Source organism: Centruroides vittatus, unplaced genomic scaffold (assembly GCF_030686945.1).
Source record: "Centruroides vittatus isolate TY-2023 unplaced genomic scaffold, ASM3068694v2 scaffold_712, whole genome shotgun sequence".
Classification (NCBI taxonomy): domain Eukaryota; kingdom Metazoa; phylum Arthropoda; class Arachnida; order Scorpiones; family Buthidae; genus Centruroides; species Centruroides vittatus.
The window spans coordinates 1,381,750-1,407,620 of record NW_027122715.1 but is presented as its reverse complement, the minus strand read 5'-3'; the positions used below and the strand labels follow the sequence as shown (position 1 = coordinate 1,407,620).

Below are 25,871 nucleotides of genomic sequence, written 5' to 3'. Positions count from 1 at the left end.
GAACTTAGTTAAAAAGTTTCTACATTAGAAGTTTTCCTGAGTAAAAAGTTTAATTTTCAAGTCCCAATTTTTTTCCTATAAGTAAATTTCCTGATTAAGTAAACAGAAATCCTTGTCCACGACTGAAAAATGGATTCATCACTCAAAAATATTTACAACCATATCCTATCAAATATTTTATACAATTAATTGCACATGGAAATGAAAAAATCATTACAATAGAAAATGCACAAAATTTTGTGTTATTGCATGTGCAATTTTGGACTACTCTAAACACAAATTTTACAATTTTCTTACATGGTTATCTGACAAAATTGCTTGCAGCAAACAGCAGGTTCAGACAAGCACTATCAATATATAAGTAATACTGTAAGTCTTCAATGAATTTTACTATGGTATTTGTAGATCTGTGAGATCTATGATTTTGTCTGTGGAATCATATTACATATTTTTTTTTTTTACATAACAAAACTAATAAAGCATGCTACATTAGATAAATATCTAAATAAGTATATACTATGTAATCCTACTTCACTGTAATGTGGCAGAACATAGTTAAATAAATATGGACTGCTGAAAGAAATGTCATATTATTTTCATTTCTGTTTAAGAAGTTTTAAAATTGATCCCTAAAAACTTCTTAACCGAGTTCTACTGTATATAAAATTTTATAATAAGACATTATTTAATGTTTTTAACCTATTCTAGTATTCTTCAAAGATTTTAATACTAACAAAAATGTTCTTGTTAAATTTAATTTTCATTGATCATGAAACTAACAACAACAGTTATGTTTAAAAAAGTTTTTAAGATTACAATCTTTAATTTTTTAACTTCTAAATATAATCTTGTTGTAAGTGAATTTGCTATAATATAATCTCAAAAAATCTTTATATTGTCAAATTAATTATCACAAATCATATATGCTTGTGATTTCCTACAAATTCTCTGCAATTTTCAAGAATAGTTTTCATAGATAACAGTTTGAATATCACTGACCTATCCCACACTAAATTTCTAAATAATAATTTTTTTTTTTTGCACCTCAAGACTACGTAATTATATTTTATCTTTAAATTTGGACACACTAGAAATTTACTTTTATTTGTCAGATATTTACTTTTATCTTTATTAGTTCATTGTTAAGAAAACTAATTATATATCCAATTTGAACGTACACAGTACAGTAAAGCGTCGTTTATCCGAAAGCTGATCAACCGAAACGTCAGTTAACCAAAAGCTTTCTAGTCAGACTGTGTTGTGCTTAATTAAACGTTTTTGATACTAGATTAACTTCTAAAGTATAATTTTTTTGTTTTTATATTTTTCAATATTTTTATTTTGTTTGTACAAAATAAAGAAATAATTTTTAATGATACAATAGCCACGATTATTATTGTGAAAATTTTTGTTAGGCTTAAAATCGAGAAAAATTCAACGTGAAGTGACATGCAACGGAGAAAAATTTCAACGTGGGATAGGTTAATATATTTTTTCGTACATAATCGGTTATCCGAACAACCCTAGACCCCAACTGATTCAGATAAACGACGCTCTATTGTATTACATGAATTTATGTTTTTGGTTTTTTGTTTACATCAAGAAAAACTAAATATGATATAAATTATAGAAATTTTGAAAATTAATTAATAAAATAAAAAATCCAACATTTGAATATGAAATCTTTAAAAATAAATATTATTATTACTAAAATATTACAATTCATTAAAATGAAGACAACTTTTATCTTCAATATATTTATTTTTTATATTTTAAAATATTACAATTTGAATATATACCACAGAACACGAATTATTTTATTGATAATTTCCAATTTAAAATTAGATTATATTAATCACAATTAAGGCAAATTTTTAAAATCAAATACATTGCAATCAACATAGAAATTCTATTAAATTAAATTTTCATATATCTGAAAATATCTGTCTAAAACAGGATGTAAACTGGCAACTTTCACTTAAATGTACATTGAAAGTCATTGGATTTCAGAGAAATGATTCAAATATATATCAATTTTTAATTGGAAATGCATTATAACAGTACCTTGTTAAAATTTCTATATTCCAAAGCAACAATATATAAGAAAATTGATATCATGAAATATCTTTAATTTTATCAATCATCATTCAATTTTATAAATATGTTTATACGCAGATGTAAAAATAAACTTATTTTAAAATAATTATTACCCATGTATATCATGTATGCCTTTTATAAAAAAATTCAATGATTATCATATTATATATAATTTCAATATCTACTAAAGTAATAGCTATTTTATTTGCTAAAATTGATTTTTTTTAACTGCTGAGTTGAAACAAAAACTATTTAAAATACTTTTCAAATGTTTCTGTAGAGAAAATATCAAAATTCTGCAACACAATTCCAAAGCTAGAAATAGTATTAAAGTTCTTTTAAAATTTTATATAATTTGGAAAATGTTTCAGAATGCACAATTACTGAAATCAAAATCATTTTTCTACTTTAAACTTATTTATTTATTTATTTTGTTTAAAATATTAATTATCATAAAAGGATAATAGCATGTTTAAAATTGCTGTTGCAATTCTAGTTTTTATCTGCTATAATGATGTGACAAGAAATTTCTGATTTCTGACAGAAATATAAACTTATTTATATATTATAATACTTTTGATAAAATAATCTAACAAATGAATTTTTTGAGTAAAAAAAATTTTGAATTTTCTAATAAAAAAAAATTACAATTATTGATAGAAATGATAAAGCATGAGAAACAAATTTTACATTATTATTATTTTATTTTGCTTAAGGTCAGGTAATTGCTTTAAAAGTTGAGCCTTTGGCCAGATATATAAGAAAATAAACAATTTCCATTTTAAAATTGCTTTGAATATCAACAGTTCTGACCAACTGGTTACATACACAATAAAGATGCTATATAATCTTATCACACAGGGTAAATAGATAGTAATTGTCATTTCAAATTTAAATCTCTTTAATAAGAGTTCTGTAAAAGCTATTCTGTAAATATTACATGGTTGTATTAATACAAGTTTCTGCAGTTAGTAGGTAGCAAAAAATCCTGCAGGTTTTAATGACATTGTGTGTTGCCAATAACTGTACAGGTTTTCATTTTCATACAAGACATATTTTGAATTAAACAATTGGCATTTTTAATATCTAGATGTTGGCAGTAGAAAGGCTATAAAAAGATCATCAGTAAGTATATTATTTCCTAATTTAATCTTTCTGATATGTCAGAGTTTTTAAAATAAAAATTTCCTTAAGTAACCAATAACTGTATCATTTATCCTATTTAGAAATAATCAGTCTAAATCAGCTCTGAAATTTTAAAGAACTGATTACACAGTAAGTGATCATAAAGATGAATCATCAATGCAATAAGAAAAATAGTTGCTGATAATTTCTCCATATCAAAACTTATGTAACAATTTTGAAAATTAATTATATCTTCTGAAGTGTGTGTTATTTATTAATTATATGTATTATACATAAAGGTCACAATTTTAGTGTTTTTATTAATACATTAAATTTTTATTTACCTTTGAAAGATCAGGAATAAACTTTGAATCACCAAATCCTTTATAATTTCCCATATTTGTCAATATTCCAGAGAAATAAACAAGCAAAGCCTGAAAACAAATCATATAATTTAAACTTTAAAATAATTTATTTTTCTCACAGTAAATTTTAACTTACAGTAAATTCATCTTCTGAAAATTCACATTGTTCAATTGCAGTTTGTTTTAAACTTTCTATTGACTGCTGCTTAAATAATTTATGAAGCAAAGTATAGATCAAAGGACTTTCTGGTGATGTCTATAAAAAGAAATATATTTATAGAAATTTAAAAATTCAACTATTTAACTGAATTTTTCAATTAAGCTTTATCACTGTAAAATCTTTAAGTTATATCAATGTAAAATACATTCATTATATATATATATGTATATATTTAACACAATAAATTTTACTTTTTAATTAATATCATAAAATTATTTAGAGAGAGACCGGAGAAATATAGATTTCAGTAATATGTAATATCTTATAAATAAAAGGAGAATTTTGTTTGCTTGTGGCAGAGCTGTATCTATGCAAGATCTTTATAGACACATTTGTGTTTGGATTTGCAGTGTTCCCAAATTTAATTTTTTCTCTATACTTTTCTAAGAAATTTATCTTTCTTTTTATTTATATATTTTCCTAAGAACCCAATCCATCGTATTTTATAGAAAAATTCAAACAAGGCCATAAATTTCTTTCAAATGACGAAAAAAATTAATTTTAGAAAACAAATCTGTGATATCACTGCCTACAGACAAATCTACCACTGAAAACACAACACATTAACTTCACCTTCAGTTACTTCTGTTTTGAAAATAGTATATTAATGAAGTAGTTTAATTATTAAAAACACACAATCTATCTATAAATAATGATATAAACTGGCTAAAATTGGCTATGGTGTTCTTACTCTTTAATTGATGTCCCTTTACTGTAGTAACAACACCACAACCAATGGAAACCAATAATTTAGTTTATCACTTTAGAGTAAAACTTAATAACATGTAAATGTATAAAAGAAAATATTATTTTCCATCTACTTTCAATGTTTCCTTGAAATATAATTATTGCCTCTTCAAATATATCATTTTAAATTGCTTTTTACATATAAAATACAGAAGATACAAAATAGTCTTTGTAGTGTTTTTTACAGATTGCTCTACTAAGAAATACTTTCTTCATAGTTTGAGAGAAATTTTTTAACTTTTATGAATATTTTTCTAAAATATAATAGAACAAACCTATGCCAAAATAATAAAATAAACTTGTTTTACTTAAGTAAAAGAAAATCAAGAGCAAAAATAACAAAATTTGTTGATACCACAACAGAAGCAAGTATTCAATGTATGTAATCACCAACTAACAAAAATGAATATAGTTTTCAAATCTGCTCAATGTTTTTTTAAGACAACTTCTGGAAAGTTGTTAAACATGTTTGATGTTTTCATAATTTGAACTTGCTCAGAAGCTGTCATTATTGGATTCTCAGTCAGTAACCATCCAGCATAGGTTGATTTGTGGTCTAGTTTGTGGCAGCTGAATAATTGTAACCTGGCGCTACATACAGAAATCCAAGTGGTGCTTTATTGAGATTATAAAAACTCGTGCTGGCCGCCTGCCACAGCTCTTTCCTGCTCTTCTCTGGTTTGTTCACTTCTTCACAGATGACTTGTACGGTTCTATCTTAAATCTTGTAGCTGAGATCTCCTTACTCGACAAGTGTAGTGAGTATTGTAGATTACTGTAAATAAATCCATTTGGAAAGAAACCTAGCTTCGGATATTTCAAATCTTAATGAACATTTAAGTGGTGATACAAGACCACCACATGTTCTTTTCAAATATATCCACATTTATTATTTTTGGCACTTCCTGTTTTCTTAAGAGAGTTTTCAGGGTTTTATTTATTTTTACTTTTGCATAGTTTTTATTTATTGCACATTGAAGAAATGATAGCATAAATATGTTTTTAGTCTTTTATATGTATCAGTAAATAAAAACGAAAGGCTATTGTTTGCTTTGTGGTGGTAGTCTAGAACCTAACCCATTATATTATATATCAAGTGTGCCTGAAATAATTAATGACAGGAACTCTTAAATTAATAATGCTTAAAATTCTATATAACAGGAAAGGGGTTGTCCATAAATTATGTCTGCATTTTTCTTGAAATTTTTACTCCTCCCCCTTGTCCCAGTTTGTCTAAGTTTTCATAATCTCCTCCCCTCTTTAGACATCCAACAAAACTCAACCATCCGTAAAACCTTCATCACTCTAAGAATGATAGATATCATAAGTAAAAACTAAACATACAAGAAACTTTGAAATAAATATAATAAAATGAATAAACTGTATAAAATTTAATGAAATAAGCAGATGTCCACTGAAACTCAATCCCTCTCCTCCTCTTGTCCAAATTTGTCTGACTTGTCATAACCCCCTCCTTCCTTCAGGTGTGGACATCATTTATGGACAACCCCAATGGTTTAACAAATTTTCTTGCTGATCTGACACATTTGTAAGTCCAATATTAACATCATATCATATAATGTAAATTCAAATTCCACTTCCAGAATAAATGTTTATGTTTGTTCAACTTTAATAAGAATTACCAGTTAGGAGACTCTTTAATCAAACCAGTACATGGCTCTAAACTTAATTTGGTTAATGTTACCTTAGGATCCAAAATGGCGGCGGTGGGATTTTTTCCCTACTTCGGAGACTACTACGGCGAAAAAAATTTTCCCTAGAGTCGTGACGTCGACGCCGTTGAGAATTTTCCCTAGAGTCGTGACGTCGACGCCGTTGAGAATTTTTCCCCGTTCGGTTTCAACCCTGCGTTCGACGTGGCCGAGTTTCCTGTAACCTCGAAACGGACGGTAGTGTGTATTTGCGACGATAGAGAGAGCTTTTTCGTAGCGTCGTGCGAGAGTAAAATTGACGGGAAATACGTAGGGGTGTTACGAACGAATATGCAAATGCATGATCTACGACGTGATTCTGTTCCTTTCCGGGCAATTTTATGCAAATCGACTAGTTTCCAGTTGGAATCGTTTGCTGTAGTGTTGCGACGAATTGCGTATTGGAATAATTGCTGTTTTATTTCGTTACGATATTTCATTCTCGCACAATTTATTATCGGTAAACGTATAGTTTATTTGCAATTGTTCGATAATGAGTAGTTTTGCAGATTTGAGTTGCAACGACGAATTTTGGTCGAAATGCACCACCCGTGATTTCTCCATGTTAATTGAAGACGACTTTTTGGAACCAGGTTTGCCTCCCAGTATTGATAACGCATTGAAATTTGCTGTAAAATTAGGCATATAGCCGACCGAGTCCGTTCGCATTCATCGCGATTCTTTATGCAAATTATACTATCGGAGTAATAGAGAAAGCTGTTTCTTGCGATGTAGTAAGTGCGGAACGAAGACCTCTGCCTTTGATGGAACATTTAAAAGTAAATTTGGCCACATTTCTTGGAGTTGCATTCTGTCGTTTATATGGCACTAACTATGTCTGGAATGTATGGCGATGACCTCGGCGATTGCAGCGGGCAAATCCAGAAAAACGGGAGTCGATTGGTCCAATCACATACGGTTGGTATTGCTTATAGCTTTGAGTAATTTAACATCGTTTAAAAAAAAGGAGTGCCGAATAAAACGGTGGAAATCGACAAGACCGTAATATGTAAAAGAAAGTACGAGAAAGGGCGTATATTTAAAAATGCGTTCGGAAAGGAAAAAAAGATAGGAAGAAGCAGGCAACCACCATCGAAAAGTGAGTAAAAAATTCTTTTTTTTTTATTGTTTATTTCGGTTAATATCCGCGGAGTGTGCAGAGAAATTCAAGATGGCGGCCGGAAACGCAGCCATCTTGAATCGAGGGAAAATTTTTTTCCCCACCGCAGTCTCCAACGTAGGGAAAAATTTCCCCCGCCGCCATTTTGGATCCTAGGGTAACATTAACCCTTAATTTAAATAATAAATAAATATTTTATTATATTTATAACAAAGTTATAAGTATTCAAACTATAATTTTATTAGAAACATAAAGTACTGATTGATAAAATTTAAAATTTATTATTGAAACTGAATGAATTATTAATGTGTATACTTATGTAAGTCAACTATACATGTAACAAATAAAAATCATCTTAAATATTAAATACAGTAAATTTCTCTTACCTGTATTAACACTATTAAACCACCAAACCAAGATGCACGAGATAAATAATGGGCATAAAGCTTTTCTTGATTTGTGAGAGCAGAAAAAGCTTTTTCACAATCTAATAACACAACAGGCTGATCATTAGGAAATACAAAGTCTGACATTTTTTCTCCTCCAATGATACTGTTTAATATATATATATAAAAAAAAAACATTTTTAATATAAATAAATTAAAAACAAATATTTAATTTATATTAATAAATTTAAATATCTTGACCAAAAAAAAATACGCATGCTTTACTAAAGAATTACTAGATCAAATTTATTCAATGATCAGTCTAATAAGCATTCATTTATTAAATGTAAACCTCACAAAAACAAATTACATGAAAATAAAACTTTAGTATAATATAATTTATTTATTTTAAAGATCAAATTCAATTATCCTGTAATTTAATTAGCTTTTGAAAAAAATAATTTATGTATTTTCCATTTTCCTAAACATAATCTTTTTATAATATTAAAAAAATTATATTCTCTTATCAGCACTTAATGTGATAAAGTTCAGATAACAAAAATATTTAAATTTTGTTTTGAATATACAGAATTTAGCAAATAAGTTTCAAGATTTCATTGTAGACATATAAAACAGAGAGAGAGAGAGAGAACATATACAGTAGACCCCCCTATAACATGGGTTCATATAAGATGGATTCATATAACATGGCAGAAAAATTGTGACTGTGTTCATATAACATGCTAAAAGAGGCTCGTATAACATGGTAAAAGAATGAGACAGATTGTCATGTCTCGACAGGATTGGTCAAATCTGGACCAATAGTGGACAAGCAGCGAACCTACCTGAGAGCTACCAGCATAGTGAGGACGCTGATTGGATGACCGCCATCCAGCGGTACATGTATATACGGATAGTTTAGGTGGGAAAGTTGAATTTTCTTGTGAAAAAATCATTTATTATTCAATGGCCATAAAAATTGTTGTCGTGTAGTGCCTTTAAGCCTGATTACTAAAGAAAGTTATTTTAAATATAACAAGTAAGTTAATCGCTTTGGACTGTGAATGGCTCATGTATTTGTAAAATCTAAGTGACTTGTACAACACGGATTCATATAACACGGAACGTATCTACTGTGTTATAGGGGGGGTCTACTGTAAACAAAAATCTGCTTTATTGGTGCTCATTTACAATGAATAACAGAAACTAGGGGTGGACAGGACATCTGGCATTTCTGGCAAATGCCAAGGACGCTGATGCCCTCTGGAGCTGTTAACATGGTGTTGGAGTTACATAAGAAAAGCATAATTTTTAGAAACCCATTAGAAACATCTTTTATATAAAAATTTTAAGCAATACTAACAGAATACTTTAATAACAATTATATTCAATTAACCTAATTACTTAGTATTATTTTTCCCTTTAATTAAATGAGTTTTATTATTTAGAAGTTCAGTTTTTAATACAATGCCAAGACCAAACTTTGTTTCCAGTCAGTGCTGATAGAAACTGATATTAAATATGAGCAAGCTACAATAAAGCAAATTTTTGTTATTATTTTAAAAAATTTAAGTTTTTTTAATTATAATTATTTTATAAAACAAATAATTCAACATCTCTGTGATAACTAACTAGTCTTATTGTTCTCTCTGTAAGTTCATTCACATACACTATTTGCATATAATTAACCTTTTTTTTATTATGTAAATTGCTGTCATTGTTTGTAATAATAGAACAAGGAGTAGACAAACTTTTTACAAGTAGGATAGAAATGTGTCTGAAATTTAGAATTTAATAAACTATATATTGTAACGATGTTCTCTGTTGCTCATATGTTTCTGAATGGTTTGTAAAGTTTTGAAACAGCATGATGACTTTGTAGGAAACAAGTGTTTGTCATTTCTGGAGTTTGAATTAAAGATGGAAAAACTCAAAAATGATAAAAATTATTCATAAATTAATTGTGTCTGATCATTTAAATGACTTTTAAGCTGATGAAATAATAACTTATTAACAAAGAAACAATACAACTTTTGATGAAAGATTTGGGAAAACAAAAGTTCCGAAAAAGATTCATTATGTTTTATTCTTTACGATAATCAGAAAATGATTGTATAATACAAAATTACAAAATTAAATTAAAAAATACTTCTAATTGTTTTAAGAGATAATTTCTTCTATAACCCCAAATTTTGTTTAACATTATTTTAGATATAAGAAATTGTTTGTGAAAGACAAATCAGTGGAATAAATAGGTTAAAAATCATTTAAATTTACTGTTATCAATTCATTACTTAATGTACAGTACATTACAAATAAATTGGTGGCAATAAATTTAAATGAAGTTTAAAATATACTTCCATGAGATTTTAAACAAACAGAAAATAATGTAGCTTGTGAGGAAGGACATCATCATTATTATTATTTTGAACAATATTAAAATGTTTTTCATTCTAATATGTGGTATATTTTAAATTTATAACTCTGGAAATTAACTTCCAAGCAATATTACTATTTTTCTTATATAATTTGGATTAATGTTACCTATGGTTCCAAGATGGCAGCTCGTCTCTGATTCCAGCAAATAGAAGAAGGGAAACAGTGGGGACGCACATTCTAACCTAACCTATTCTAATAAATTACCATAATTATTACCAACAAAATTATTAGAATAGGTTAGGTTAGGTTAGAATGTGCGAGCCGCCATCTTTGAACCATCGGTAACATTAACCATAATTTGCAAATTATTTATATAATTTTCTTCATCTCTTGCATAGATCTTATATAAAAAAACAAAAGATTAATATAATTTAGACATATCATAAAGATATACAAAATAAAGATTAGAATACTGTTATAATTGAAATAACACACAAAGTTCAAGAAAGAAAAAGACAGAAATAAAACATAAAATAGCTACAGCAATAAACCAACAAAAGCCGAATTTTCGGGCTGGAATCGGCTATATTAATAATAAATTATGAGATAATTTGGTATTAGAGGTAGGCATTAGGCACCATCTCTTGCTAAATTTAATAATTATAATTTAAATAATTTAGAACGAACTGGAAGAAAAGAATCGGCCCGAAGTGGGACTCGAACCCGCAACTTCTGCTCACTGTGCAGATGTGTTGCCAATTACACTACCTGGACCTCCGGTCCGATCTCCTCTTCCAGTATATATAAGCTTACATTACAACCATCAATGGCTATTACAATGCCGGCTGGGGACACATCAAGCGCCCACGTCCTCCCAAGGCACTCAACCGACCAAATTATCTCATAATTTAGTATTAATATAGCCGATTCCAGCCCGAAAATTTGGCTTTGGTTGGTTTATTGCTTTAATGTATCGGGTTGGCTGTTGATGTTTGTTTATGTTTATAAAATAGCTACTATAACAGAACATGACCTGTTGAAATACCTGAGATTTTAATTATTAGCTATAGTAAGTCAACAATAAATCAGTTAACACATTGATGAAATCAAGACACTATTAAAACTATCAAAAAACTTATTTTTCATATTATTAAAGTTATTTAAATATTTTAATTTTCTATAAACAATATAGCTCTCTATATTAACCAAATATTTCTTAGACTAAAAAGAGTCTACCTATATAGGTAAATACAATAGGACTTCTGCAATCCCAGCTGAAGTCCTACACAGATACTGTAATTTATCACCCACTACAATGATAGTAAAACCTTTGATACAATGATATGACTATCGAGCTGTGTTGGCATGGCTTGTGACTGATCGATGCATGAGCCGCACGATGAAGAACTAGGAACACCTACTTGCTAATTGTGTTACTTATGGATCCTCCCCTGCACTCTAGAATGGTTTGTCTACATCTAGCTAATTGGTGGCATTGTGATCATCATCACTACCTCAACCAATCCTATTACAAGGAACTGCAGGCATGACCAATCATGAAGTGTTTCCTTTTCCTGCCAGACAAGAGCTCCTACTAGTGGCCAAGAAAAAGAAAATAGTAATACTAGCAGATAACAAAAGAAAAAATGGCAAAAGCACATTAACAAATAGGTTTAGAAATAAAGTTAGAAGTGTTCAAAGATATTGATAGTGGAATGAAGCAAATAGAAGTTGCAAAGAAGTATGGTATTGTTCAGTTAACTCTGGAAACATTTTTAAAGAAATGGAAGGAAATTGAGTAGTGTAGTGGATGGAAACATGGATCCGTCTCAGAAACATCTGAATATACTTAATTGTGATGATGTTGACAGTGCAACATTTCATTGGTTTACTGAGATGCAGGCATAGAATGTACCAATAAATGGGCCAGTCCTGTGCCAAAAATCAACACATTTTGCAAGGATAATTGGACACATGGAATTTAAAGCTAGCAACAGATGTCTGCAGCACTTCAAAGTTGCCTCAGGAGAAGAAAAATCAATGCCACTTGAAGAAGCAAATTCTTGATGTGAGAAAAAAATGAAAGAATCCTTAAAAGGTACCACCTGACGACATCTACAGTACAGATGAAACTGAATTATTTTTCCAATTTATGCATTAAAAACATTTATGTTTAAGGGAAAAACATGCAAAGATGTTTTGCATTGTTTTGATTGTTTACCATCTTGTTGTTCTGTGTTACAACTCAACAGGAATGGACAAATTAGCATCTCTTGTAATTAGAAGATCAGTAAAATGCAGATATCTAAAGAACATGAGAAGTATGCCAGGTAAGGTTTCTTTTCTCAAATTATTTTTCTTTAATTTTTCTATCTCCAGTCATACTCATAATCACTCCTTATTTCAATTATAAAGCAAATGAAAAATGTTAGATGACTGAAGCATCTTCAATGAGTGGATTACTTATGGTGAACAAAACAAGAAAAAGAAAAAATAGCTCTTCTAGTAGATAACTGTATGCTCATACAATCATTACGTAATATTGAAATGTGCTATTTTCTTCCCAATTGTACGTCAGTGCTGCAACCACTAGATATAGGAATAATTCTGAGTTTTAAAGCAAAGTACAGATTCCATTTATTAATACTCTCTGAAAGGAAGTTAACAAATCCATATAACAAACATAAAACAAGCATATGAGATGAGTGCCAGCTTCTGGTAAAATTTTCAACCTGTTACAATCAAGAACTGCTGGAAAGAAGCAAAAATTGTCTTCATTCAAGAGAATGACATATCTACGTTATCTGACAATGAGAATGATGACCTGGTGTCAAACAGTGAGGCTGGTAATATGCCTTTGGTATTTTAAAGCAGAGATCTCCAGAACTACTCCAAAAGTATTCCAGTATTACAGGCAACAGCATAGATATTGTGGCAGCAGAATACATTTCTGTAGATGAAGAGTTATATTTATAGACTGCAAACATGAAGCAATTCTGAAAGAGTTAGGGACTGATAGAAGAGGAAGAAGAATCAGTTCCATATAAACTACCCAATATCTTATAAGTTATTTCTCAAATGGAAACAATTCAACACATGGCAACCACAATTCCTGGAATTGGAAAAAAACTTGTTGCTCTTGATGCTATTCATTCAGCATTTGTAAATGACAGCTTACAAAAGATGAGCCAAAGCAAAAAAAAAAAAAACAAATTTTTTTAAGACAACATAAAGATCAAAATGATGTAATACAATTTCCTGATTAATAAATAATTCAGAACCCATCAGAGGGTATTATATAAATTGTAGTGGTTAATTTTATTTTTTACTGTCTACTTGGACAATGATTGTTAGTAGGACGTTAACTGGTGTTTAATACTTGATACAAAACTGACAGTTAGATCAGAAAACAAAACTTTTATTAAATTCACCTGCAGTAGTAATTTTTCCTGTTTCTATATTAGTCGTATTTATTACCAGGTTTTTTCTCCATTCTTCTTTTTCTTTTAACGATGGGTAACCTATTTTTTTAATTAACTTTTTATATTTATCTTCAAAAAACTTATTAATGTGAAATAAATCAACAGCCGAAGGTCTGGTGTTTGAGAAGATGCAGAATAAAAATTTATCAGAGGAAATAGAAAAAATCAAAGCAGAAATCTAATATTTAAGAACTTGTAAAAGGGAACAAATCAGATTACCAACGTTGAGTTTACCTGTAAGTATTAGCAAGAATATACAAAAACACGATATAATAAAAATAAATAGAATAATTTTGTCACCTAACATCAAATTTAAGAACTACAAGCTACAGAAATTACCTAGAAAAAAGAAGAAAGAAAAAATAGAAATAAAGTATACTGGTAAGTCCTTTGAAGATAAATATAAAAAGTTAATTAAAAAAATAGGTTACCCATCGTTAAAAGAAAAAGAAGAATGGAGAAAAAACCTGGTAATAAATACAACTAATACAGAAACAGGAAAAATTACTGCTGCAGGTGAATTTAATAAAAGTTTTGTTTTCTGATCTAACTGTCAGTTTTGTATCAAATATTAAACACCCGTTAACGTCCTACTAACAATCATTGTCCAAGTAGACAGTAAAAAATAAAATTTACAAACAAGGATGGTAAGGCATTGCTAATGAATTGTAGTGATTAATATTTAAACTATTTTCACTTTCTTAATGATCTCAGTTTTTAAATTTCAAGACGTCACTACAACAATAACCTCTGTATAACAATACTATTTTCCTGGTCACCAAAATATCATTGTAGTGAGGTTCAACTGTATTTTAATGAAATGTTATTTTTCTTTTAAAATGTTTAATTCCGTGTAAACAAAGACAAGCAAAAATAGTAAAAATTATAAAATGAGATATAGAGTAACAGAATTTCCAACTCAAAAATTATTTGTATTCTGTAATTAAATTTACTGTTGTTTTATGTTCCAACTAAAGAACACAAAGCATAAAGACAAAACCACTTTTGTTTCTATATTCTTTGAAAAATTTTGATTTCATTTTCATCAATACTGTTTCAATTTTTATATATCTATGCATAAACTGTAAAGAAAATGATAGTAGTGAAAACAAGCAGAAAATTATAATTTACATAAAGTACTACTATATATTACTAAAGAAAATAAAACCAGAAAAGCCTCAATCTATAAGTTTATTATATAAATTATTATTAACAGACATTGTAACACATTAAAAACAAAAAGAAAGAGAATAAAACAAACATGCAGAGCCCAAACAGTTAGGAGTTGAAATTTGGTACACAGTTTGGGAAAACATCACAAAAACGTACACTAAGAAGGGATTTTTCAAAATTCCCCCATGCAGGGGAAAGGGTAAGGATTAAGGCTTAAGGATTACCCCGAATTCAGGTTTTACTGTACTATTTTAGATGCGGTTTTTGTGGGAAATCGAACATATTTTTAGACCCATATAAAAAATTCTCTAATTAATCTCGGAAGAGGGTGAACCGAATTCTTGCACCCGGCAAAAACGAGTAAGATTGGTTATAATCTAATACTGTAATCTTAATCTTAGCTATTGTTATTTTTTGCCCAAGCAATGCCAGGCTCATCTGCTAGTATTTTTATAATTTTTTTCATGTTCATTCATATTTATTATAAATCAATACAACTAGATATTACATATATTGCACAGAACTGTGATCGAATTACTCTCTCAAAATAACAATTCATATAAAAAAAAAATCGATAGACTGTATAAATAGTTTTGTTTACGTCATTTACATGCAACAACACAACCAGTAACATTTACGAGTTTTTGAAATTTTTGATTAGACAAAATACCAATTATACTTAATTCATCTACTTTAAACATTGATTACGCTATTTTAAAATATCGATTTTAATCAAAACTTTCAATATCGAAGCTACTTAGAGAGCAAATACGAAATGATAATTGAAAGATCTACGATTCGGTTTTCAAAACAGTAATAAATGTCAAAGTTACTGCTATTTGGTAACGAGATTTGTTTTATTCATTAGAAATGTTAGCACTTTTCCGTTAAATGGGCGCCATTCAATTTTCAATCCAGTTTTAGAAAAAACGTGTTGTGTTGTGTATAAACATGTGTACAACACGAGTTGTGTATAAACAATGATGTACAAACGTGTATAGACGTATTCATTGTAATATATTAGACACGTGTGAATTACGAAATCAATTTCGCTAAAAATAGTAGTAAAAATGACTGGCGCCCACGAAAAGTACCGAAATGTTAAATAATAAACCACGCTAGATATATATAATAAAATATTTCGTTAATCTAAAAGCAATGAAAATATATAGGACGTAATGTCTTACAAATTTCGACAAATTCAACACTCGTTCGAGTATGTTGTCACATGCACTGAGCAACACGTTGAGAGACAGTGTTGCCACACTGTTGTTTCGAAAATTTCAATATTTATTCTAACGTATCGGAAGATTCCATGTGAATAAAATATTATATATTTTTTAAAATTGTATAATATTTTTATTATGGGCTACCTATTATACCGCATATATTTTTTTAAAATCTTTCCGTCCTGTGGAAACTAACAAGAAGGCCTATTTTTAGCGAGCCCATTATGGGTTCGGCCAGGCCCACAATGGAGCGGCCGGGTCCTTGACCGCTCGGCCAACCGGCCGCTTATTATTATACCGCATACTATTACTAGGTATTTCCTAGAGAAAGGAAACAGCTTCGCAGCGTAGATTTTTCTGTTTCGGCTTGACACAAATGTGATGATATGCTTGTAACGTTTCTATCTAAAGTAGTTTAATTCCAGCAGGTGCACATCCGTCGTCACAGCCAACGAAAACGTCGAGAAACGTTTAAGCCGTAAAACCGAAATAGCTCCCCCGTAAACTTTGACCTATACCCTGGAAGTTTCGCCAGCACCTCACTAATAACGAGAAAGGCTTAAGTTTAAAATTTGAGCTTTCTGGACCCAGTGGGCTCTCTCTACGAGCGTCTGCAGTGCCGGACGAAGAATAAGAAAATACTGCTTTTTTTGCAGATTGCTTATATTTCGGCAACCGCTTTATACAAAATCTTGAAATTTTGCACACTACCTAAGAAAATGATTTTCCGTCGAACGAGACGAGATATTCGAAGTTACCATAGATGTTTGAGGGCGGAAAAATCGACTTCCGAAAATCGGAAACTCTGATTCCTATATATGTAGTCAGTCAGTGACTTTTTCACTTGCCAGGGAGTCACTACCGCGACTCCTGATATATGACACTAGATTATTGGGTCAAATTTCATCCGTTATTATTAAATACAGAATGTTCTCAATATATGTCATACGGTTGAGCGGTTAAGACTTCTGTCTACTGTTCTGACAATAAATTTGGACTGTTGAAGAACTCAGGGCGGTCTGTACCTGATGTGTCAAGTCAATACAGTCAAGTCTGATACAGTCCGGCAGCCAATGGTGTGACGTGACACATTTGATGATAGGGAAGCTGTGTTTCTGTAAGAAGCCGACTTCCAGGGGCAATCTATTAATTAAGTGTCAGTGATGGTCTAGGATCTTTTTTTTTTTTTTTTTTAACTCTTTCCGCCCTGTGGGCACTAAGAGGGCCTCTTTTAGTAGGCCCATTATGGGTTCGGCCAGGCCCATAATGGGGCGACCGGGTGGTGAGGGACGGGGCCCGACATATCCGAACGGACCACCCCCCGAAAAATTCCTGGGGATTATTCGACCCGTTCGGATTCGATCCCGGGTCCCCCAGAGCGGTAGGCTGACACCTTGACCGCTTGGCCATCCGGCCTTTGTCTAGGGTCTATTCGTATGCGAGTGGTGGTGGAGGAGACAAAGATGACAAGTATCTTTAGGACAATCAGCCTTCGGACGCCGAAGTCTTTCGCGACGGTTCGGACTTGTCCAAAACCTCACAGTTCTATAAAAATTTTAAACAAATAATGGAAATGACAAACAGGGCCGGATTTAACAATCAGAGGCCCGTGGGCACAAATATGGTGGGGGTCCCCTTAAGAGTAGGCAAATTTGATGATTTAGAAAATGTACTCAAAATCCTGTACTTTCAACTAGATTTCAACTAGGAAGTTGTAAATTTCATTTAAAAATAAGGTTATTGTAAACATACATATATTTTATTGTGTAAAACTAATTACTTTAATTTAATTGAAAAATATCTATATAAAATTTTTTTCCCAAAATTTTCAGATATGTTTCATAGATTTTTTTCCCCCGGGTTTGGTATTCTCTGCCCATGGCCCTCATGATTAGGTCACACTAGGCTGTCACAGAAATGGGGGGGGGGAACAATATGTTTAAACAGTTTTGTGGGGGCCCTGGGCACCGGCCCCAAATGCCCTTATGTAAATCCGGCCCTGATGACAAAAATAAACAATTTATGTATTTTAATTCTAAAATACAAATAATACATACATAATACAATTATAGAAAAACTTGATTTTTTATTTTCTATAAATTAACTCTATTCGGCGATTTTTTTTCCGCAAAGTCGTTAATTACTTTATCATAAAAGTCACTTGTCGTTGATTCCATTGACGTATTTAAAAGTTCTTTTTCTATCGAAAGCAACGCTAGCGACGACAATCTTTCCTCCGACTGAGTGTATGAATTCGCTTCATGGTTGAAAAACTGCGCTCAACAGACGCACTCGTAGATGATATCGTGAAATTAATGATATTAAATCATATAATTCTTTTAGCATGTCTTTGTTTAGGTCGTCATTAATTATAATACTTTTTATGTCAATAGTTACTTGTCAATATAGTCCGGACACGAATATAAATATTGCGATTCGCTATGCAATTTAGATAAATCAAAAAATTCTCCATAAAATTTACCTAAAGAATTAAAACTCTCTCGGGGAAATTGTTTTTCATAATATTTAAAATTATTAACATCTAAAAGTGATAAAAATTCTAAAGATTTTATGTCTGAAAATCTGTCAATACAATTTTGGGTTAATGTTACCCTTGGTGCCAAGATGGCGGCTCGTCTCTGATTCCAGCAAGGAAACAGTGGGACGCATGTTCTAACCTAACCAAACCTATTCTAATAAATTACCATAATTATTAGCAACCAAATTATTAGAATAGGTTAGGTTAGAACGTGCGTCCCACTGTTTCCTTGCTGGAATCAGAGACGAGCCGCCATCTTGGCACCAAAGGTAACATTAACCCAATTTTGTATCAATGCATCCATTATTTCATAAAACAGACATTTATATAAGTCCTTTTTAGACCCAATATCAGTATGTCTCATTCGTCTTTTTGGTTGAATTTCTAAAAAATTTTCATCTTTTTTCAAAGCCTCCCAAATCAAATCAAAATCATCAAAATGTACACATAATTTGTTCTTTATATAAATTATAAAATCTGAAAAACATTTGTTATTAATTGCAAAATTTAAATAAAACATTCACTACAAAATGAATAATCTGTATGTGTGTGTATATATATGTTTTAATTTGTAAGACATTGTAACTATTTAAAAAGTTAGTAGAAATAAACATAATGGAAATTTTTTTGATACAGTATGAAAATATTAATCAATAATACACTTTAATCAAATAAGAATTTAATTGAATTATTATAACAATAAAAATTTACAAAATTAAATATAATTCAAAGTAAATTTAGAAAAATGTTTCACATAAAAAATTATCAAATTTTAAAAAATAATACATTATTAACTATATTTAAAATGGCATTTATCTTTTTGCCATTCTTCAATTAAAATTTCTTCTAGCTGGTCATCTTTGAAACGATCAACCCACGACTGAATTAAACCAATAGGTGAGGCCTCATAATTTTTCAAATTAACTGTGTCACCTGTAAAATAAATAAATGTACATTTGTACATTTTAAATAATGTTAAATGTACTGAAAAAATCAATTATAGAGTTAGTCATAGTTATCATGAAAACAACAATATCATAAATAAATCTTTTCTTATAATAAAGACATATTAAGACTTCTTTATTTATTTAATTATTAGAAAAAAATTTCAATTTTAAGCATTTCTTCCGTAGTGTGAAACGATTCAAAACATTGATTAGTTTATAATGTGATGCAAACTGTCAAAGACAGAGAAATGACAACTGTCGGATGACTAATTTTGAACTGTCACTATTGCCTGCATACATTCTAAATTTGTTAGAATTTATCTTTTGGATTGGTTCAACTAATTGAATATTAGACATACACTAGTTTCCTGGATATAATACTACTTTTCTATCATTGATAATGTGGTTATTTTATTTTTTGAGGTAGATTGTCAGTGAAACTTCTATTATGTGGCTTACAGAATTGTGTTCTTTCTCAAAATTTGATCAACTGATTTTGATTAAACTTTGCCATTTCCTATTAAATGTGATGAAGAATCCAAAACATAATAAAAAATGAGAGTCTATGACTTTGTTTGAGATACAGAGTCAATGCTCCCAGATGCAATTGAGCATGCTTAACAGAATTTAGGGACCAAAAATTTTTTAAAAAAATGCGTGCGTGAAATGGAAAATTGCCACCAAAAACAAACAAAACACAAGAACAAAGCAATCTATGATGAGAGAATGTAAGAGCCAACAAGTGTAAGAATTGCCTTCTTGTATGGTCAGCAATTATTTTCTTCTGATTTCACACATCAGCACTTGGGTTAGATGGAATGAAAGATAATTTATGTATACTAATACTAATTTTAAAGTACAAAAATGCAACATACTGCCTCAATTTTATTGTGATATGACGAAGTCACGTGGTGTCCCTAATACTAACCAAAAAATTTCATTTTATTAAATGCAAATCAAGCATAAAATGCTAAATTTGTTTCTGTAGATTTTCAAACTGATTAGAGAACTGTTAGATGACAGAATTTAAGAGTACAGAAATGTCAATAATTGAAAGAATTAAGATCTGGGAGTTTATGGTTAACTTCAGGAAGCTTTATTTTTGAGATATTAATTTTAGTTTTGACTTGTTTAAGATATAAGCATAAGCTGTATTATTGTATTATTGGATAAAAAAAAAATTATTATATCTTTAAACAAACAAACACATTATTTGTAAAGAAATGTCTATTTTATTTTTGAAACTTTAAATTTATACATATTAATGCTTTGAGAAATAATTTTACTTGCAAAAGTTAAAAATTGTAAACAATCTTAATTGAATAAACTTTGAATTCAAATGAACAATTATTTATTGTGACATCATCACAGTGCTGGGTTGCATTTTTAATCATATTTTTAATTTATTTAATTTAAAATATATGCTCTCCACCTCAAATTAGTAGTGTATTGTCCTTATATATCATATTTTTCTTGTTAGCAATAGAATCATGCTGGTCATCTATCTAACTCCTTTCAGGGGAAAATTTTTTAATTGAAATAATATGATTTCTAGTTTGTAACAAAAGTTTGTATATGTATCAGGACCTTCCATATCTAGTCTTGACTTTCATCTATCTAACTCCATTCTCAAGATTAAGGAAGGACAGACAACAATGGGAATTTATAGGTCTACAATTTTTTCAAATTGCAACCCAAAAAGATATGTTGCTCTAAAGCCCTGGTCACACTATGCGATTTCCAGCTACACAGGCGACTGCAACCGCAACAGCTGTTCCCACTAACTAGTAATCCCCCCTCAAAAACCAGCGCGACTACAACCGCAACTAGAAACAAAAAGTTTGTTCTACTCGCGCTGATTGCAAATGTGCATCCAATCAGCAAACGCCTTTGTGCCACGTCATACAGTGACAACATTGAAAATAGTTCATCCTCCTGACAGATAGTTAAAGGATTTATACTTTTACAGAATTATGATTGATTGAGCTTATTCAGGCTCACGAATACCTGTGGGATTTTAATTCTTCGTTTTATCAAAGATTTTATCTTTTTGTGTATTCTCGCCAGCTATATCAAAATAATTGCCTTTTTTTTATTTTATTCATTCCAGAAAAGGAACTGCTTACCATTTTAATAAGAAAAGTGGCTAAAATTCCGTAAATACTATGAAGTACTACGTAAAAATGTCAGTAAACTCACGGAAGTAGTCAAAAACAAGCTACTGTAATTTTATCAGTTTATTATAGGGTCATGTGTTTCAGAGTTGCAACGTCAATGAACAAGTGTGACCATGAGAAGAACCGCAAGTTATTGCAGTTGTGGTCGCCTGCGCGGCTGGAAATTGCATAGTGAGACCAGGGCTTCAGTGACATTTTGCATTAAACATTTTACATCTTCTAAAGTAAAATTTTGTTTATACTCAAAAACATCAAAAATAAATTTTGAAACTTTATTTTAATAAGTATTACTTAGTTTTGTGAAGCAATAGGCTAGTTCAAATAATAGTTTTTCATTCATTCTTAAAGATATTTTGACATAAGAATTTGGTGAAAAAATTTATATTTTATTACAAAAAGTAAATTATTTTAAATATAATTTAAACAAAATAAATACCTTCTAAAATAGTATTTGACTGTACAAACATCTTTCGAGGCTTTTTCCTTGCCATAACTATCTCTCTATAATTGAGAAATGGAAAAGGTCCATCTTTTGATACAGCAGAATACTTCTCATACATTTTGGTAGCACTGTCCACATCAGCAATTGCTTTATATACCTATAATTACAATAATATTTATACTTTAACAACATTATTTTTTATTAATTATAAAAATTTTAATAGTATTAAGTTAAATACAAAACAACTAACTGTTATAATACTTTTTTTTTACAAAAACAAATTCTTATAAATTTTTTTAGCTAATTCAACTTAAGTATTTAAATAATTCTTAGTAGTTTTTGAATGCTTCAAATGTTTTCAAGCTATAATATTTGAATGCACTTAAAATTTTATTTCATTATAGTTTTTAATTCAGCAGTGTATCCTTTCAATGCCAATAACTAAAATTCTAGAAAATTTTGCTTTTGAAATTTTGATTTTATTTTTTTTATAAAATCAAGTTTTCTATTTAGCTAGCCAGTTACTTAACTGTACTTTTATGATAATATATAATGTTGCATGACATTTTTCTAATATCTAATAAAGATGCTGGTATAAGGTTTTTGTCTAAGCAAATTGTCAAATAAATAATTCTTTTTAAAGTAAAAAAGGTTATTCAAAAATTGTCTCTAGCTCTTGTTTAGTATATATTTTTGCTGTTTTGAGTTACTTTGATGCATTTATTTTGTTATTTTAATCTAACCAATAAACTATTCTGTTCCTGAAAGTTTGTTTGAAGTCATTTGATTCAGAATAATAAAGAACATATGAGAAACATAAATGTGTACCAAATCAAAAAGTTACATAATAGAAATAGTAAAAATAGAATAGTGAGATCTAAAACAATTAAACAATTTTAAATATATTATAACTTTAGAAAATAAAAAAATCCATAGCACATCTAAACTGAAATTTTTCTACAGGTGCCTGACATCAAAAAAATTTTCAATGGTTTTTATTTTTACAAGCAGAAAAAAGCTTACAAGAAAAGGTTGATTCCATTAATGTCATAATTGTGTTCTAGGTTTGAAAAGGATATGTAAGAAGACTTCAAATACAAATACTTCATTTGTATTTGTTTACAATTGTAATTTTAATTCAAATTATAACTTTTAATAAAAAAATGGTTTATGTAAAATATAATTGACATTTATGAATTACTAGTTATTTAAATGTCTTTACCTGTAATTTTCTCAGAAAAGTTTCAATTGCAGGCATTCCTACAGATTTGATTTTGGTTCGATCCATTGTGAACAGCAAATCAGGTTTACCATCAGCACCATCTGTTTTTTCTATATTAACAAAACCATTTCCAGCTTCCAAAAGTACTTGAAGTATTACATAACGTGCTTGACAATGAGCCTAAAATAAACATTGCATATTTAGAGAAAAATCTCAGATGATAAAACTATTTCTAGAATTAAACTAGTTATTTTACAACAAGGTTAGAGGAATCATTTATAATAATCAGTATGAAAATGTTAATTATATGAGTAATTAACATTATAAAAGATATACATACTGTATAAGAAAAAAATTACTACTTATCCTGCTGACATATATGTTCACATAAGCACTATTACAAAGATATTCTTCTGTATACAATAGTTTAAATGTTTTCCTACTTTCTTTCTTATTTTTAATTCAAATAAAAATGGAAACATTAAAAAAAAACCCTTTCTGATCACTATTTTTATTTCTGTATAGTGGTGGTATATTTTTAATTTGAATCAAAGCCTTTCATATCAAGAATGTTTAGTGTGAAAGTATCAAGAAAAAGAAAATTATCATTGGGTACATCTAATTTAGACATGGAATCTGAAAGTGGATCACTATGATAAAAAATTCATCATAAAATAATTTTGACATAATGAATTATAAGATTTAACTGTATACTAACTTGTAACCATGATTTAGAGTTAGGCTCATACATTTGCAATCCTTCAAGTCCTTTATAAGCTGTTCCAAGCCAATTCATATAAGTAACATCTTCAGCTTCATCTTTTGTATAGCCAAATATTCTGTAACAAATTTTTTAATCATTCAAATACAGTCTTAAATCTATAAAAATAATCATCATTGATATCACATCAATATAAACTTATATTTTTACATTGATATTGCTGTCTAACATTTCTATATAGACATATTAATTTCCAGAAAAATGCAAAGATCCATATTATGTGATTACTTTACATCATGTAAACAGTAATCACATAATATGGATCTTTGCATTTTCCATAAAATCTCCATATATCAATTTGATTTTAATGCATGTATTTTTTTAAGAATTCAATATATTCTTAAAAAAAATGAAAGTAAGTTTATGCCTATCCCTTAACTGCTCATTTAATGTCTTTTTACTATAATAGCTTTTGAAAAGTTATACCACTTTCCAGGTAACAATGCCATTTTTTTTCTGTATAATAACTTTTTTGGTTAAAAAAATCCTTTAATAAAAAACATAGTCACCAATTTATTCTAAAAATGGTAACAAGATACTCTGTCTGTTGTGCATATGAATAATTTGTATGTTTTAAAGTGTTGTATTTAATCTTTATTTTAGAAATAAATTTTGAATGTTGTAATGATGAGCTCAAAATAAATTGAAAGAAATAGAAAAGAAAATGATGCAAAATGAGAAAAATTATAATGATTTGAAAAGAGTCACTCCACAATGAATTCTGTATGGAAGAAAAACTGTCTTCAGATTTGTTGCAAATGTTACAGAGTTTAATGAAATAGCTGATGTAAAAGCAAAGATTTTTGGTTTTTGCAAAAGAGGCTGGGTTCCAGAAGTTGATGCAGATGATACTGAGGAATATTTGCAATCTCATGATGAAGAACTTGCATTAGGTAAACTCAAATATAAATATAGGTTCTCTGATGAAGATGAAGAAAATGCCAAAGAAAAATTTGAATACTTCAAAAAATAAATTATAAACATGGACAATGCTTTTTGTACACAAAAAGCACTGTCCATGCTTTTATTGCAAATTACAGTAATTTCAAAAATGCTTGCATATGCTTTGTACCCTTCAAGATGATGTACAGAAAGCTCCCTAACTGCTTGGATGACCAAGCTGTTAAGATGTTAGTCTATTTCTTTAAAGAATCTAAGAACACATTTAGCGAGTTGAAAAACTGAAGGAATTTTTTGGGGTGGTATGGTCCAGAAATGTGTCCCATTCCTTATCGTCTGATTAAAAACTTTCTTAGTATCCATAGAGATAAAGTAAAAAAAAAAAAAAATAATAAATAAAAATAAAAATGATGATGATGTATGAATATAAAGTATGACGAAGCAAAAAAGTTTCAGTTTGAATTTCTTTAACCTAGAGTTATTTCCAATTTTACAGATATATCAAAGCCTTTCATATCAAGAATTTTTAGTTTGAAAGTATCAAGAAAAAGAAAATTATCATTGAGTACATCTGATTTAGACATGGAATCTGAAGATGGATCACTTAACTCTATACAACTTTCTAGAAAATGAGTTCTTTCTCCTTTATCAACAACAATCACTCATCATATTAAATCTTCTTATCTCAAAAACACCTTTCATTATGTTATATTTTCTGTCCAAATTGTATTTATTTACTTTCAGATTGTTGTTTATTACTAATGTAACACTTGTTTTCATTGTTCTCAATTGATATATTTTTCTATCTGTGAAAATTGTTTAGATATC

General features: G+C 29.3%; 2 protein-coding genes across 3 annotated transcripts in view; both read right to left on the bottom strand.

Moving 5' to 3' along the window:
• LOC136989584 (dipeptidyl peptidase 3-like) overlaps positions 1-16,066 on the bottom strand; it is a 59,049-nt gene extending 42,983 nt beyond the window's left edge. The window contains exons 1-4 of the mRNA XM_067287800.1: positions 15,994-16,066; positions 7,773-7,938; positions 3,724-3,843; positions 3,567-3,656 (exon numbers count right to left, since the gene is read on the bottom strand). Coding sequence (XP_067143901.1) covers positions 3,567-3,656; positions 3,724-3,843; positions 7,773-7,919 — 357 coding nt within the window. The 5' untranslated portion in view covers positions 7,920-7,938; positions 15,994-16,066. The remainder of the gene's footprint in view (positions 1-3,566; positions 3,657-3,723; positions 3,844-7,772; positions 7,939-15,993) is intronic.
• Positions 16,067-19,231: 3,165 nt separating this feature from the next.
• LOC136989583 (dipeptidyl peptidase 3-like) overlaps positions 19,232-25,871 on the bottom strand; it is a 37,904-nt gene continuing 31,264 nt past the window's right edge. For both annotated transcript variants that reach the window (XM_067287799.1, XM_067287798.1), the window contains exons 15-18: positions 24,081-24,201; positions 23,363-23,542; positions 22,135-22,297; positions 19,232-19,507 (exon numbers count right to left, since the gene is read on the bottom strand). In XM_067287799.1, coding sequence (XP_067143900.1) covers positions 19,365-19,507; positions 22,135-22,297; positions 23,363-23,542; positions 24,081-24,201 — 607 coding nt within the window. In that variant the 3' untranslated portion in view covers positions 19,232-19,364. The remainder of the gene's footprint in view (positions 19,508-22,134; positions 22,298-23,362; positions 23,543-24,080; positions 24,202-25,871) is intronic.